General features: G+C 44.0%; 1 protein-coding gene across 3 annotated transcripts; it reads right to left on the bottom strand.

Moving 5' to 3' along the window:
- On the bottom strand, positions 1-18,017 carry LOC122786513 (semaphorin-6D-like). Of its 3 annotated transcripts, none has more exons than XM_044052874.1 (21): positions 17,774-18,017; positions 11,987-12,179; positions 11,770-11,881; positions 11,615-11,684; positions 11,466-11,522; positions 10,201-10,302; positions 10,030-10,120; positions 9,817-9,939; positions 8,296-8,384; positions 8,127-8,216; positions 7,914-8,041; positions 7,379-7,510; positions 7,150-7,305; positions 6,627-6,800; positions 6,374-6,514; positions 6,137-6,214; positions 5,681-5,739; positions 5,560-5,598; positions 3,535-3,767; positions 2,809-2,940; positions 1-1,561 (listed from the first exon to the last, which is right to left on the bottom strand). In XM_044052874.1, the coding sequence occupies exons 2-21, from the start codon at positions 12,138-12,140 to the stop codon at positions 1,049-1,051; spliced, it is 2,673 nt and encodes an 890-aa protein (XP_043908809.1). In that variant the 5' UTR covers positions 12,141-12,179; positions 17,774-18,017; the 3' UTR covers positions 1-1,048. The 3 variants fall into 3 exon arrangements, with proteins under 3 accessions (XP_043908809.1, XP_043908810.1, XP_043908811.1); XM_044052875.1 differs by having other exon boundaries at positions 2,809-2,937; XM_044052876.1 differs by having other exon boundaries at positions 6,137-6,211.

Genomic DNA, 18,017 nt, shown 5'->3' with positions numbered 1-18,017 from the left:
TGTTAGTGTGATCACATTTATACCCGTGTGTGTTTATTACACATTCACATCATCTGAGTTTCCTTCATTTGAATAAGAAGAAAGCCACAAGGAGGCGTGTCCTCAATTTCCACTTCTGTCTCAGACTCTGGAGGCGTGTCCTTAATTTCCACTTCTGTCTCAGAGTCTGGAGGCATGTCCCTACTGTCCCATGTTCACCTCCGTCTCAGAGTCTGGAGGCGTGTCCCCAATCTCCACTTCTGTCTCACAGTCTGGAGGCGTGTCCCCACTGTCTCATGTCCACATTCTGTCTCAGAGTCTGGAGGCGTGTCCTCATGGTTCCATATCCACTTCCTGTCTCAGAGTCTGGAAGCGTGTCCCCACTGTCCCATGTCCACTTCTGTCTCAGAGTCTAGAGGCATGTCCTCATGGTTCTATGTCCACCTCTTGTCAAAAGGTGAGGACTGTGGCGGCCATGTTGAAACTTGTCAGTGGTTGGACGTCTCCGTCGCCTGTGCTGGTGACGCCTCTGTCTTGGTCAGGAGCACAGATGTGGGCGGAATTTGTGGTTTGATTGAGAGTGTTGATAGGAGGACACGTGGACCTTCACTGTAGCTGTGCTGCCGCGTCAGAGACACACCGCTGTTATTAGCCTTAGCTCCCCTGTTAGCGCCTGAGGGACCATTGTTGGTGTTGGTGTTGGGCACCCCCTGCAGGTTAAAGCTGTGGTGGCGCATCACAAAGCTTCCTCTTGGTTTTTCTGGAATCAGGAGTGGAGTGGAGGAGGTGGAGTTTTGAGGAGGCGGGTCCAGACATTTGGGGAGGCGGACCGCCGGCAGCAGGGAGGAGCTATAATGTCGAGCAGACTGATGATGGTGGTACTGTCCTGCACAAGAGGACGTGGTGAGGACCTTGATGCCGCCACTTCCAGACGCACTGACCTCGTGGATGTGTTTGAGCAGCTCATCCAGCGCCGACACGTCGTTAGCCGTCTGTGCGCAGTGATGATGCGAAATGGCCCCGCCTCCTATCCTGCCTCCTGCCCTGCCTGCCACTGCTTGCTCATTTTTCAAGGTCTTTTTCTCCTCAAGGACGTGCAGCAAGGAGACGCTGTTGTCTCTGACGCTGTTGTCTTTGAAGCTGTTGTCTCTGACGCTGTAGTCTCTGACACTTTGGTCTCCGACGCTGTGGTCTCCAACGCTGTAGTCTCTGACGCTGTAGTCTCTGACGCTGTAGTCTCTGACGCTGTAGTCTTTGAAGCTGTTGTTGTCTCCAACACTGTTGTCTCTCTGTGGTCTCTGACGCTGTTGTCTCTGACGCTGTTGTCTCCGACGCTGTTGTCTCTGATGCTGTTGTCTCTGACGCTGTGGTCTCTGACGCTGTTGTCTCTGACGCTGTTGTCTCCGACGCTGTTGTCTCTGATGCTGTTGTCTCTGACGCTGTGGTCTCTGACGCTGTTGTCTCTGACGCTGTAGTCTTTCTGATTGTTCACTGGCAGCTCAGAAGAGGAGTCAGGGGTTGAGTAGGGGGTGGAGTCAGGGCTACACTCACTTAATGTCAAGACAGACAGCTGACCATCCACCTGAGAAAAAGGCGAAACAGAGATAAAGAGGGAGTGGTGTTGGTATTCTGATTTATAATAAATCATACTGTTAATATGCTGCCTGGCCGAAAAAAGAAGTGGCCACTTTTTCACAGCAGCCGTTTATTGTTGGTTAATTGTTGGTTAATTGTTGGGTTATTGTTGGTTTATTGTTGGTTAATTGTTGGTTAATTGTTGGTTTATTGTTGGTCAATTGTTGGGTTATTGTTGGTTAATTGTTGGGTAATTGTTGGTTATTGTTGGTTTATTGTTGGGAAATTGTTGTTAGATTTATTGTTGGAGTTGGTTATTGTTGGTTAATTGTTGGGTTAGTATTAGATTTAATTGTGATTGAGTGTTGGTTAATTGTTGAGTTATTGTTGGTTAATTGTTGGTTTATTGTTTGTTATTATTGGTTTATTGTTAGTTTATTGTTGGTTAATTATTTGTTGGTTTTATTGTTGGTTTATTGATGATTGGTATTTGGGTTATTGTTAATTGTTGGTTAATTGTTTATTGTTGGTTAATTGGTTTATTGTATTGTTTATTGTTGAGGTTGTATTTGGTTTATTGTTGTTTTTGTTGGTTTAATTGTTGGTTTATTGTTGGGTTATTGTTGGGTTATTGTTGGGTTATTGTTAATTGTTGGTTAATTGTTGTTTATTGTTGGTTAATTGTTGGTTTATTGTTGTTTATTGTTGGTTAATTGTTGGTTTATTGTTGGTTTATTGTTGGTTAATTGTTGGGTTATTGTTGGGTTATTGTTGGGTTATTGTTAATTGTTGATTAATTGTTGGGTTATTGTTGTTAATTGTTGGTTAATTGTTGGCAGTCTTGACAGTTGTCAGGTCCAGGTTCAGCTACATTCTGAGCCCAAAGACTGAGGTCAGCTGACTTCCTGAATATACCGAATTAGCAGATTATTTCTTCCCTGATGGCATGGACATATCGAGTGGTTCAGGGAGCATGAGACATGAGTCCAGACCTGAACCCCACTTGGAAGACTTTGACTTTGCCATCATCTACACAAGATCTTAATGCAACACTGGACGCAGATAAATCTTAGTTTTATGAGTGCTGTAATCAGACCAAACATTAGAGTGTGTGAGCTGGCAGTGAATAATGTGTAAACAATGATGCGTCAGCATGTTTTAACTGTGTAATCATGATAGACATGTTAGCTGTTAGCAGGAAGCTAAAAGCAGTGCTAGGTTAGGCTAACAAAGACACTGAACCTATAGTCATACCTGAGAGAGCCTGAGGTGGGCGCCGCCCAGCAGCAGGTCGTGACATGGTGGCGTGTGGGGGGTTGATGAGGCCTGACTGTTAGACATGAAAGAGCTGTATAGCCGTGGTGTGGACACGCCCACTTTGACCTGCTGGGGAAGAGGTCAAAGGTCAGTAAATAACCATCACTGAGCATTTTTTATCTGAAACTCTGCTGAATCATTTTTCACAGTGAGTGAGTGTGTGTGTCAGTGCATGAGTTCAAACCTGCTCAAACCTGTTCAAACCTGCTCAAACCTGTTCAAACAAGTTCAAACCTGTTCAAACCTGTTCAACCCTGTTCAAACCTGTTCAAACCTGCTCAGACCTGTTCAAACAAGTTCAAACAAGTTCAAACCTGTTCAAACCTGTTCAAACCAGCTCAAACCTGTTCAAACCTGTTCAAACAAGTTCAAACCTGTTCAAACTTGCTCAAACTTCCTCAAACCTGCTCAAGTGAAAACTTGCTCAAACATGTTTAAACCAGTTCGAAATGAGTCCAGTTGTCTATCTAGTGAAGATGACGATGACCTGCATGAATGAGAACTTTCACACATATGAACAAATAATTGATCCATTTGTTTTAAATGGGAAATAAACAGCAGCTTAACAATGAAAACTCTTTCTGGAAGATGTTTGTCATTTTTCCCGATGAGTAAAAACTGACTTCCTGTTTGGCAGCAGTGCATCGTGACATGATCACACACCTTTGGCGTTCCCTCGAGAAGTCCACTGAGTTTAGCGAGTGATCGTAACGAAAGACCGCGAGGCAGCGACGCCTCAGGTTCTTTTCCCAGCGCCGCTGCTCGCTGAGCGGCGCCACGGCTGCAGTAACATGACACCAAAAAACCCGACACCACCATGCCCAGGAAGAATGCCACCAGGATACAGGCGAGCAGGAACGTGTAGTGGACGTTAGCAGTGGCTCGCTGGTCCATGTCTGGAAGACAGAAAATGGTCCATACAGTTAATTAATAGGTTTAGATTTAAATATCCTTTATAATGTTTTGACAACTCAAGGTTTAAGGGTCAGAGGACGATTCATTACATGCTAGAAGTTAGCATGAGTGAGTGAGTGATGATCTCTGATCTCCCTCTTTTCTCCCATGAACCACTGCTGTGACCTGCTCAGGTTTCAGCACTGTAACCCCACCCCTGTCAGTGAGATGGTCAACCCTACCTCTGTCAGTGAGACAGTCAGTGAGACCGTCAACCCTCTGTCAGTGAGACAGTCAACCCTACCTCTGTCAGTGAGAGTCAGTGAGACAGTCAACTACACCCCTGTCAGTAAGACAGTCAACCCCACCTCTGTCAGTGGGACAGTCCAGTCAACCCTCTGTCAGTGGACAGTCAGCCCCACCTCTGTCAGTGGGACAGTCCCGGCCCTGTCGGTGAGACAGTCAACCCCACCTCTGTGGTAGGTCACTCAATGAGACAGTTAACCCCACCCCTGTCCAGTGAGACAGTCAACCCCATCTCTATCAGTGAGACAGTCAGTGAGCCAGTCAACCCCACCTCTGTCAGTGTGACAGTCAACCTCACCCCTGTCAGTGAGACAGTAAATTAGACAGTCAGTGAGGCGGTCAGTAAGACAGTCAGTTGGACCGTCAGTAAGACGGTCAGTGAGACAGTCAGTGAGATGGTCAGTTAGACAGTCAGTGAGACAGTCAGATGGTGTGAGATGGTCAGTGAGACGGTTAGTTAGACGGTCAGTGAGACGGTCAGTGAGACAGTCAGTGAGACGGTCAGTTAGACAGTCAGTGAGACAGTCAACCCTCTGTCAGTGAGACAGTTAACCCCACCCCTGTCAGTGAGATGGTCAACCCTTCCTCTGTCAATGAGACAGTGAGTGAGACTGTCAACCCTCTGTCAGTGAGACAGTCAACCCTACCTCTGTCAGTGAGAGACCGTCAACCCACTCTGTCAGTGAGACAGTCACCCCACCTCTGTCAGTGAGACAGTCAGCCCCCGTCAGTGAGACAGTCAACCCCACCTATGTCAGTGAGACAGTCAGTGAGACAGTCCTACCCTGTCAGTGAGACAGTCAATCCCAACCCCTGTCAGTGAGACAGTCAACCTCACCCCTGTCAGTGAGACGGTCAATTAGCCTGTCAGTGAGACAGTCAGTTAGATGGTCAGTGAGACGGTCAGTTAGATGGTCAGTGAGACGGTCAGTGAGGTGGTCAGTTGGACCGTCAGTAAGACGGTCAGTTGGACAGTCAGTGAGACGGTCAGTGAGACAGTCAACCCCACCTGTCGGTGAGACAGTCAGCCCCACCCCTGTCAGTGAGACAGTCAGCCTACCTCTGTCAGTGAGGAGTCGGTGGACCGTCAACCCCACCCCTGTCAGTGAGATGGTCGCCCTACCTCTTTATCAGTGGAGACAGTCAGTGAGACTGTCAACCCTCTGTCAGTGAGACAGTCAACCCCACCTCTGTCAGTGAGACAGTCAACCCCACCCCTGTCAGTGATGTTCAGATGTTCAGATCTGAGGATGATATAAAGACTTTTCCTCCACTCAGTGGATGGACTCTCAATAATGACTAAACTCATGGTTCCAAGAAGAGAAACCTGAGAGTTGATGTTTGGGGATCCAGTCCCCAGATTGAGATGCAGTACCTCACCTGTCCACTCATGGTGCTTTTCCCTCACTTCAAACACAGCGTGCTCTGTAAATATCCAACATAGAACTCACTTTCCCACAATCCTTCAGCTCAACATCATTTTCTTACCGTAGGTGGAGTCAGACCGTGATGTCGCCAAGATATCAGCTGGAAAAAAAATCAAACATTCATCTTAGTTCCTGTGTTTACAACCATCAGCTGCTACCATGGTTACCAAAGTTTATCTCACCATAGCAACCGTCCAGGTCAAACAACTGCTCGTCCTCAATGTCCTGCTCAAAGCCCGACCTGAGACAACACAGGAACTGATTAGACTCCTCCCCCGTGTCAGGATCCTTGGAATCAATTAGGCGTATCCACGGCAACCACAACGTAACTTCATTAATGACTTTTATTTCACATTATTATTATTACTTTACAGAAAAAGTAATAATAATAATGATGCCTTTCATTTAAGGGAACCTTGCCGTTCATGATTATTAAAAATAAATCAAAATACAGACGGGTGGGGGCGGGGTCAGAGGGAGAACAGCAAAAATAAAAAATAAAAATCTGATGATTGATGAGTCATTAATAATACTGATTACAAGACGAGAAGGCGGAGTCTCTAATGGACACTAACCATTCATCTTAATCATATCAGATTTATGATGTCAGTGGTGAGACAAAAGGAGGCAGGGCTTACTTTAAGCCCTGCGTGATGTCGGCACAACACCCGCTCCGCAGCCACACACAGTACGGGTCACGAGAGGTCAGACAGCTTCTGAGACAAAAAGACTTACAACATCAGAATTATGAAAGAGCGCCCCCTGCTGCTGAGACACAGGGGCTCAGCCTACATTACACACCAGGAGCTGCCACTCCTCTGCTGCCTCGTGTGGTCACTCTGTGTGACTTTTATTTTGGTGGGCAGAAGTCTTACTGTTTACAACCGCCATGATGAGAGCAGCGGCTGAGCGGAACTCTGAGGACACAGCTACTGAAGGCCACAAACAAGGCATGATGGTCTTTATCCAGCTCCAGACCCAGGACCACCCTGTCCTCCTGTCCCTGAACATTACACCTGCACACAGGAAGTAGATTAGTTTAAATAAACCAGTGTTAGCACATGGACCTCACGGTTAGTGTCTTACTTGGACAGACTGTAAACATGGACCTCGTGGTTAGTGTCTTACTTGGACGGGTTGTAAACATCGATGTCCTCCAGCAGTTTGGTTCCGATGCTATTGTTGAGATATGTGCTCACCAAGACTTTCAGGACTCGTCCGTCATCTGAGCCCAAGAACATCACCATGCGGTCTTTGAATGGGCCAGCAGAGACATCAACCACAATCTGGGTTAACTTGGACCTGGGAGGGACAAAGCAGAGTGGTAGTTAAAGTTAGTTTTTATTAATCCCCTTAGGGAAAGTATTCCTCTGCATTTTGACCCATCCTAGAATTAGGAGCAGTGGGCTGCCACACTGAGTGGCGCCCGGGGAGCATTGGGGGTTGGGTACCTTGCTCAGGGGTACGCCAGCCCTTTTTGGCCGGGTGGGGATTTGAACCGGCGACCCTCCGGTTACAAGTCAAGTTCCCTTTCCCCTTGGCCACAGGCTGCCTAGTGATTGATCAATCACTTGTAAATTTACCAAAGTCCACATGATGTGTGGCATGAAAGGTTTGACCCCACACCTGGTGGCTCTGCCCTCTGTGTTACCTGCTGGACGTCCTCATGAAGGACGGCCGCTCGTTCACAGACGGAACAGCTTTGTCCATCAGAGGATGCGACTTGATGAAGGTCAGTGTTTCATCTGGAAAGTGAACTGATGACATGTAGTCAGCAGCAGCGCCGTCACCTGCACACACACCTGGTCTACAAACACACACACAGTCCTGCATTGAACAATCTGGTCTCAGGTGATTCTGGCTGTAGATGGTGCTCTCACCTGGGTTGGGGAACCCTTTGGTCAGGTACTGGTGTCCAGGATGAGTCACTGGTTTGCTGCTCTTTAAACGTCCCACTGAAGATGTTCTCGATGTCGTCCATGAAGAAGAAGCAGACGGCGGAGCCAGGGATACTGAGGGGGTGGAGCCAGTTAGTCTGGGCTCACACATATGTGTCGGTGGATGTGGCTAAAGTCTGGTGCTAGAGGCATCTTTCACAAATGAGCAGCACGGAGTTGCTAATGTTGTCAGAAGCACATGTGCTACATTATTTGCATAATGTGATTTGATTGGCTGATGCTCAAGCACAGCAACAGACCCACAATGCATTTCAGCAACATGTTATATTATGTTATATTATTATATTAAAAGAGAAGCATTTAGCTCCTGTGTAGCTATCATAAAGCTAATGCTCAGTTATTCTAAGGAAACTCTCAGCCAACATGAAGCTAACACGAGGTTAACATACAGCTAACGCTCAGGTTATTCTAAGGAAATGCTCAGCTAACATGAAGCTAACGCTAAGGTGAGTGTTACCTGTTGTCTTGGGTGGTGAAGACTCCAGCAAGCGCCGGCCTCCCGTTCACCTGCAGCACGTTTGTCACAGACTGAAGGACATCGAAGTAAAAGAAAGAATCTCCAGGGACTGAACAGTTGAGACGAGCCTGAACACACACACACACACACACACACACGTGAACATGACTCTTCATTATAGCTGTTACCATGGAAACAAGACTGTAAGGTGACCTTGAGGTAGGATGTCCAATATCTCTCCAGAACTCGGGGCGAACCGCCGCTATCATTCTTACAAACGCGAGCAACTCGAGAAAAGACCACCTGAGAGAGGGCAAGGGTCAAAGGTGAGAGGGAGGGGTTTAACCCAGTCATGCAGGTGTGTTCAGGTGTAGTTTGTTACCTTTCCCAGGACGGTGAACTCCACTGCAATCTCTCTGAAGAAGAAGTAGACGAAGCTTCCATAGTCAATAGCATGAAGGAAGTGAGGTTCTGTGTCAGGAAAAAAGTGTGGGGTCAGGATGATGGGGGTGGAGACAAATTGTAACAAATTCATTGTTCACTGCATTGTTCTTTTAACCTCCTCCTAATGAATTACTACACCTCCCAGCATGCTTTGGGACAATTGGGACAAATGTGTGTCTGTGTGTGCGTGTCTGTGAGTGTGTATCTGTGGGCGTGCGTGCATGTGTGTCTCTGTGTGTTTGTCTGTGTGTGTGTGTCTGCGTGTCTGTGTGTGCGTGTGTATCTGTGTGTGTGTGCGTGTCTGTGTGTGTATGTGTGTCTGCGTGTCTGTGTGTGTATCTGTGTGTGTGTGTCAGTGTGTCTGCTAGAGATGGTCCGATACCATTTTTTCCCTCCCGATACCGATTCCGATACTTGTGCTGTGGGTATCGGCCGATACCGAGTACCGATACCGATACCAGTGTGTTATAAAAAAAAAAATATTATATTATATCAAATCTTTTACCGTATCAGTCACGGGTGTCAGACAGTGGAATAATCTGGATGAGGAGATGAAAAAATCAGCAAAACGGAGTGTAGTTAAAAAGAAGTATGTAGAGACGACCATTAATCGATACAGAATGACCCAGGAGGAAAGTATGACAAAGGTCAGAGACAGAAATCTGTAGACACTGTGTGGAGACGGCAGTGGAAGCAAATGTACCTAAACAACAGCTGACACACATGGAGTCTGATTGACTGTCTAGAGCTAGACTGCATCTCTGAGTGCTACCTGATGCTGAATCATGTTTTTGTCAAAATGTCATAAAAAAGAAAAATTATGTATTGTACGATGAAAATATGTATTCTGTGGGTAATGGGGGCGGGACTAGATAAGCTTTTGACCTCATTTCGTTTTTCAGCTTGTACGTTTGTTTTGACTCTGGTCCAAACACCACAGCACTGGCAGAGCTTCATGTTTCCATGACAACTGACCGGGAAAGGACGCGCGTGACATCATTTTTCCAGATTGCAAAAATGAGTCCCTGAAGTAACGCTAAAGTTTAAAAACAGAGGCGTACATACGCAGGACACAGGTACGCTGGTTAGTTGTCTCTCTGCTCTTTTCGTTTAATAAACGGGTCGCTCCAGTTTGACTGTAGGCGCGCTAACGGAGCTAACGCAGCTAACAACGGTAACGGAGCTAACTGGTAAATACTGCCAAACCACCGACATGATGAGCTAACGTTAGCTCCTTGTCTACAGGTGTCGGGTGATCAGTTCTTCTTCACACCTCTAAAACAGCACAACGCAACTGTTTCAAGAGCTGCGAAGAAAAAACGTGTCAGAGATAACGGAGCTCTAATAAATTACGTGGTATTGGATCGGTGCATGGACTCCAGTACTCGCCGATACCGATGCGCTCAGAGGCATTTCCGATACCGGTATCGGAATTGGAACAACTCTAGTGTCTGCTCACCTCGCAGCCACTTAGAGTCGTACTTGAACGTCCTGAGGACTGGATGATTGTCTCCCAGACTTCGGTAGAAGACTGCATCGCTGGCCAGGAAGTCTGTGGTGGTGGCGGAGTAGAAGTCCCCGCCTGACAAGAAACATGTAACGTGTTGATTGATGTGTAATTGTAACATTCTGTAGTCACAGCTCCACCTTAAGGATGTAAAGTGTAACTGACCTGTGAACAGTCCAATGTTGGACTGATGTGACTCGAAGGGACATCGAGCCTGACCGATGAGGTCGTCGCCGAGCTGCTCCAATGAGGTCATCTGAGGTCAAAGGTCACATACAAGGTTAAAAAATTAATGTGTGTGTGTGTGTGCGTGCGTGTGTCTGTGTGTGTGTTTACCTGGTAGTCCCTGCAGGTGGGGTTAAAAGCGTTGGTCCCACAAGTGAAAAGTGTTTCATCGTTTCTGGGAACCAGAACTTTGATGTAGTTGTAGCATTCGTCCTGAAATGTAAACAAAGGTTTAAAGTAGAATGAACTAATCCAGGATTAATCTGCTCCAATTAAACTGCTCTAATCCAGGCTGAGAATGATTAAATATGTCAGTCTGGTACGGAAACTGCTCCGTCACAGAGTGTAAGGCACTACAGAGGGTGGTCAAAACCGCACAGCGCATTACAAGGACTCCACTTCCTGCCATTGAGGACTTTCAGAGGAAACACTGTCTGCGTCGCACTCACAACATCCTCAAAGACTCCTCCCACCCTGCCCATAGACTGTTTATCCCCTTGCCCTCTGGCAGACGCCTCAGAAGCCTCTGGGACAGAACCAGCTGACTGAAGAACAGCTTTTTCCCCAGAGCTGACTGACTTCGCAACTCTGCCCCCCGATCTTTGTATTCTGCCTCCCTTCCGATCTCTGCCCACCGAAGAATGTCTTTTCTTGTTTATTTAATTATTTATTATGTAGAATGTTCATACCACCTCAAAAAGCTATCAACCTTTAAAATATGTCCATAATCTGTAAAATATTCTGTAAATTAGCATTAATCCATAGAACATCCCACTAATCCACCCATCCATATATACCCAACAATTGAATAATACAGTATATACATATTCTTGCACTTTCTGCTTGTTGCACTTTTACATTACATGTCATTTAGGAGACGCTTTTATACAAAGCGACTTACAAGGGAATTGAGTACAATCAGCCAGGGGTGGAGTTGAACGAGCAACCATGATGTCTTTTGCACACAGGGTACTGGTCTTAACCACTGAGCCACTACACCCCCACTTCTGGTGAGATGCAAACCTCATTTCGTTACCCGAAACTTGTATTTAAATAATGACAATAAAGTTGAATCTCATCTCATGAATCACGTATGAATTATGGGTGAATCAGGTGTGAATCACATGTGAATCAGGTGTGAATCACATGTGAATCACGTATGAGTCATGTGTGAATTGTTTGTGAATCACGTATGAATTGTGTGTGAATCAGGTGTGAATAGTGTATACACCGTGTGTGAATCATGTGTAAATAGTGTATGCACCGTGTGTGAATCAGGTGTGAATAATGTATGCACTGCGTGTGAGTCATGTGTAAACAGTGTATGCATTGTGTGTGCACCGTGTGTGAATCAGGTGTGAATCACTTAAACTCACACTGTTCTTTCCTCTCACTTTACATTTGCTCACGTCTTCAGATTTCCATGTCATCGTCTGAAACACACACACGAACATAATTATCATCACTTTACTTTCATCAACTCTGTGAACATGTTTTTAACAAGTCATGGTGTGATGTCACTAACCAGCTGAGGAACGATGACATTATCCAGTGCCGCTGCTGTGGTCGTCAGATTCACTGCGAACACGTGATCTCTGAAAAAAGAGAGTTCCCACAATCCTTCACTACAGAGAGAGAGTCTGCGTGAGTGCGTGTCTGCGTGTGTGTGCGTGCGTGAACCTCGCAGCGATGAACAGCACATGGTTGATGCGCATCATGGTCTGGAAGTCAAGGCCGAGGCGCTGAGTGTCGTTGTCATGGAGACCATGAAAACCTGAAAAGTGATATGAGTCTGAAGACACATGAGGGTCAGTAAACGCATCATAAGCATCTGTCCACAATGTAGCATGACAGTGATGATGTCATCATCACTGTCATGGTTCAAGACTGTACTCACACTGAGAGGAGACTATGCTGATTGGCTCCAGGTCTTTGGGGAAGGGCGTGGTCAAGGCCTCAGACAGGAAATGGACAGTGAATACAAGTAGTAGCATAAGTGGTGGCCACTGTTGCCGTGGTAACAGCCAATCAACGAAGACCATTTTTTTCATAGGGTTGTGATGGTATCAGAGGGTCATGGTGGAGGTCGACTATGAGGTCACACACAGATGTGAGGGTCAATGCAAGTTCACACCGAAAAGTTTCCTTGTGATGACATCACAAACTTTGCCAAAGTAAAGATGTGATTAAAGTTTGTCCCATGCAAAGTTTGTCTCACACAAAGTTTGTCCCACGCAGTTTGTCCCACAAAGTTCGTCCCACACAAAGTTCGTCCCACACAAAGTTTGTCTCACGCAAAGTTGGTCCCATGCAAGTTAGGTCTCCCCGAAAAGTTTGTCCCACAAAAGTTTGTCCCATTGTCTCACACAAATTTGTCCCACACAAAGTTTGTCTCACACAAAATTTGTCCCACACAAAGTTTGTCCCATATGCAAAGTTCGTCCCACGCAAAGTTTGTCCCACACAAAGTTTGTCTCACGCAAAGTTTCACACAGCATCACTCAACCTAACCTTAACTAGTTAATGACTAACCTGAACCTAACCACAATTCAAATCTCTAAACTTAACCAGTTCCTCAGAAATGAGGTTCTGTTTAATAAGGTTTTGGTCTCATGGGGACCAGGTTTTGGTCTCATGGGGACCAGGTTTTGGTCTCATGAGGACAACTGGTCCTGACAAGGACAGTGATTATAACAGACAACACACACACACACACACACACACTCATGATAGGGTGGAAGTCAGGAGGTTTTAGGGGGATTTAGAACAAAGACCCATGGACAGACCCCGTCCCCTCACTCACACACACACACATACATACAGGAGATTAACCTGAAGATTCAAAGCTGACACAAAAGGAAAACCTGAATCCTCTGAGGTACAACTTTAAAACCAGTGCTAAACTAGTACCAGTACACCAGTGTAACACCAGTACTATCTAGTAACCTAGTTCCAGGTTGTGTTCCAACATTTTACTTAAATGCAGTGAAAAAACATATTTACTGTGAGCATCAGTTTGAAGAGGCTACATTATTACAGCATAAAAACTAGAACTACTCAAAATCCAAGGTCCAAGATCAAGGTCCAAGATCCAAGATTCAAGATCAAGATCAAGATCAAGATCCAAGACCAAGGTCCAAGGTCCAAGGTCCAGGATCCAGGATCCAAGATCAGAACACTTTTTTGTGTATTTAGTTTTTGAGGTCTTGATGAAACTCAAAGCTGCTTAACACTACATTCACACACTGGATCTCCTGCAGTTTCTCTGGGAACCAGTTACTTTAACCAGTAACTATAACTAATTACTTTTTTAGTAACATGTCCAAGACTGTCCAGCACCATTCAACACCGTCCAACACCGTCCAACACCGCCCAATACCGCCCAACACCATCCAACACTGTCCACACCCAGCATGGACTGTTCACACTTCTGTGTTCTCTGACCTGAGAGTTCTCAGGTCAGAGAACACAGAAGGACATTAAGACTAAAGTTCTTTCCCACTGTCAAACAGCTGACAGTTTACAATCATGGTCTACCTCCTACCTCATCTATGTCACCTAGCACATTTATGTCATCTATCTCATTTATGTAATCTACCTCACCTTTGTCATATCTTCTACCTCAGTTATGTAATCCTCCTTAACTATGTTGTATCATCTACCTCACCTATGTCATATCATCTACATCGTCTATGTCATATCTTTTACCTCATTTATGTAATCTACCTCATCTATGCCATATCATCTACCTCATTTATGTAATCTACCTCATCTATGTCTTATCATCTACCTCATGTATGTCACATCATCTACCTCATACATGTCATATCGTCTATCTCATACATGTCATATCATTTACCTCATATATGGCATATCATCTACCTCATATATGACATATCATCTACCTCATCTATGTCATATCATCTATCTCATATATGTCATATCATCTATCTCATGTATGTCATATCATCGACCTCATACATGTCATAGTATCTATCTCATACATGTCATATCATCTATCTCATATATGTCATATCATCTATCTCATATATGTCATATCATCTACCTCATACATGTCATATCATCTATCTCATCTATGTCATATCATCTACCTCGTGTGTTTGAATATTGAATGAAGTTTACGTTTTTTGGATCAAATGATTCCAATGACAGATCAATCATTCACAATTAGTTTAAATCAGTTCAAACATTAATGTTTAAAAATTAAGTCTTAAAGTGACACAGACACACACACGCACACAGAAACAAACACGCACACATACATTAACACACACATACACACCTCTGGCTCCACGGACACCGGGTTGAGGACATGGGACAGGCATGCAAAGTTTGTCCCATGCAAAGTTTGTCCCACACAAAGTTTGTCTCACACAAAATTTGTCCCACACAAAGTTTGTCCCACACAAAGTTTGTCCCACGCAAAGTTTGTCCCACACAAAGTTTGTCCCACGCATAGCTTGTCCCACGCAAAGTTTCACACAGCATCACTCAACCTAACCTTAACTAGTTAATGACAAACCTGAACCAAACCACAACTCAAATCTCTAAACTTAACCAGTTCCTCAGAAATGCGGTTCTGTCTAATAAGGTTTTGGTCTCATGGGGACCAGGTTTTGGTCTCATGGGGACCAGGTTTTGGTCTCATGAGGACCCGGTTTTGGTCTCATGAGGACCCGGTCTTGGTCTCATGAGGACAACTGGTCCTCACAAGGACAGTGATTATAACACACAACACACACACACACTCATGATGGGGTGGAAGTCAGGAGGTTTTAGGAGGATTTAAAACAAAGACCCACAGACAGACCCCGCCCCCTCACTCACACACACACACACACACACCCATACAGGAGATTAACCCCTTCAGCCTTAATGTCTCAGAAATTAGGTCACACGTAGAGAAACAGACTGAAGGTTCAAAGCTGACACAAAATGAAAACCTGAATCCTCTGAGGTACAACTTTAAAACCAGTGCTAAACTAGTACCAGTACACCAGTGTAACACCAGTACTATCTAGTAACCTAGTACCAGGTTATGTTCCAACATTTTACTTCACTTTTATAAATGCAGCGAAAAAACATATTTACTGTGAGCATCAGTTTGAAGAGGCTACATTATTACAGCGTAAAAACTAGAAAACTACTCAAAATCCAAGATCAAGGTTTAAGATCCAAGATTCAAGATCCAAGATCAAGATCAAAGATGAAGGTCCAAGGTCTAAGATCTAAGATCTAAAATCCAAGATCCAAGATCCAAGGTCCAGGATCCAAGATAAAGAACATGTATGTATTTAGTTTTTGAGGTAAGTAACATGTCCAACACCGTCCAGCACCGTCCAGCACCATCCAACACCGTCCAACACCGTCCAACACTGTCCACACCCAGAACGGACTGTTCACACTTCTAACTCTCAGGTCAGAGAACACAGAAGGACATTTAGACTAAAGTTCTTTCCCACTGTCAAACAGCTGACAGTTTACAATCATGGTCTACCTCCTACCTCATCTATATCACCTAGTACATTTATGTCATCTATCTCATTTATGTAATCTACCTCATCTATGTCATATCTTCTACCTGATCTATGTCCTCTCATCTTCCTCATCTATGTCATCTACCTCACATATGTCACATCATTTACCTCATCAATGTCATCTACCTCACCTATGTCATATCTTCTACCTCATCTATGTCACATAATCTACATCATCTGTGCAACCCTACCTCATCTGTCACCTAATCTACATCATCTATGTCATACCATCTACCTCATACATGTCATATCATCGACCTCATACATGTCATATCATCTATCTCATCTACGTCATACCATCTACCTCATATATGGCATATCATCTACCTCATCTATGTCATACCATCTACCATATATATGTCATATCATCTACCTCATCTATGTCATATCATCTACCTCAGCTATGTCATATCATCTACCTCATCTATGTCATATAATCTACCTCATCTATGTCATATCATCTTCCTCATCTATGTCATCTACCTCACATATGTCATATATTCTACCTCATCTATGTCACATCATCTACCTCATCTTTGTCATATCTTCTACCTGATCTATGTCCTCTCATCTAGCTCACATAGGTCATATATTCTACCACATGTATGTAATATACCCCATCTATGTCATATCATCAACCTCATATATGTCATATCATCGACCTCATACATGTCATATCATCTATCTCATATATGTCATATCATCTATCTCATGTATGTCATATCATCTACCTCATCTATGTCATATCATCAACCTCATATATGTCATATCATCGACCTCATACATGTCATATCATCTATCTCATATATGTCATATCATCTATCTCATATATGTCATATCATCGACCTCATATATGTCATATCATCTATCTCATACATGTCATATCACCTACCTCATATATGTCATATCATCGACCTCATACATGTCATATCATCTATCTCATACATGTCATATCATCTATCTCATATATGTCATATCATCTACCTCATATATGTCATATCATCAACCTCATATATGTCATATCATCGACCTCATACATGTCATATCATCTATCTCATATATGTCATATCATCTATCTCATGTATGTCATATCATCTACCTCATCTATGTCATATCATCAACCTCATATATGTCATATCATCGACCTCATACATGTCATATCATCTATCTCATATATGTCATATCATCTATCTCATGTATGTCATATCATGGACCTCATACATGTCATAGTATCTATCTCATACATGTCATATCATCTATCTCATATATGTCATATCATCGACCTCATATATGTCATATCATCTATCTCATACATGTCATATCATCTACCTCATATATGTCATATCATATCATGTCATATCATCTATCTCATACATGTCATATCATCTATCTCATATATGTCATATCATCTACCTCATATATGTCATATCATCTACCTCATATATGTCATATCATCGACCTCACATGTCATATCATCTATCTCATACATGTCATATCATCTACCTCATACATGTCATATCATCTATCTCATACATGTCATATCATCTACCTCATATATGTCATATCATCGACCTCATACATGTCATATCATCTATCTCATACATGTCATATCATCTATCTCATATATGTCATATCATCTACCTCATACATGTCATATCATCTATCTCATACATGTCATATCATCTATATATGTCATATCATCGACCTCATACATGTCATATCATCTATCTCATACATGTCATATCATCTATCTCATATATGTCATATCATCATGATCTACCTCATACATGTCATATCATCTATCTCATACATGTCATATCATCTATCTCATACATGTCATATCATCTATCTCATATATGTCATATCATCTACCTCATGTGTTTGAATATTGAATCAAGTTTACGTTTTTTGGATCAAATCATTCCAATGACAAATCGATCATCACATAATTAGTTTAAATCACTTCACACATCAATGTTTAAAAATGAAGTCTTATGTCTTCATTTTGTGACACAGACACACACACGCACACACACACGGACACACGGACAGCAACACACGCACACAGAAACAAACACGCACACAGAAATAAACACGCACACATACATTAACACACACATACACACCTCTAGTTCCACGGACACCGGGTTGAGGACAGGGGACAGGCCGATGCTCGCGGCTCTGTCTCGTGCTGTGTCTCGGTCGCTCACAAACACATTGATAATCCACCGTCAACACTGAACGAAACGGAATCGGACCGGCGGGAAAAATCCTGGTTAAAAATCCACCGTGAGGAGCCGGCGACACGGACACAGGCGGGGACAGGCGGGGACATTAGAGTCCTCCGTAACGACACAATGAAGCTGAGCC

Source organism: Solea senegalensis, linkage group LG20 (assembly GCF_019176455.1).
Source record: "Solea senegalensis isolate Sse05_10M linkage group LG20, IFAPA_SoseM_1, whole genome shotgun sequence".
In the NCBI taxonomy this organism is placed as follows: domain Eukaryota; kingdom Metazoa; phylum Chordata; class Actinopteri; order Pleuronectiformes; family Soleidae; genus Solea; species Solea senegalensis.
Note: the sequence above shows the minus strand (reverse complement) of the source record. Positions and strands in the feature narration are given on the sequence as shown.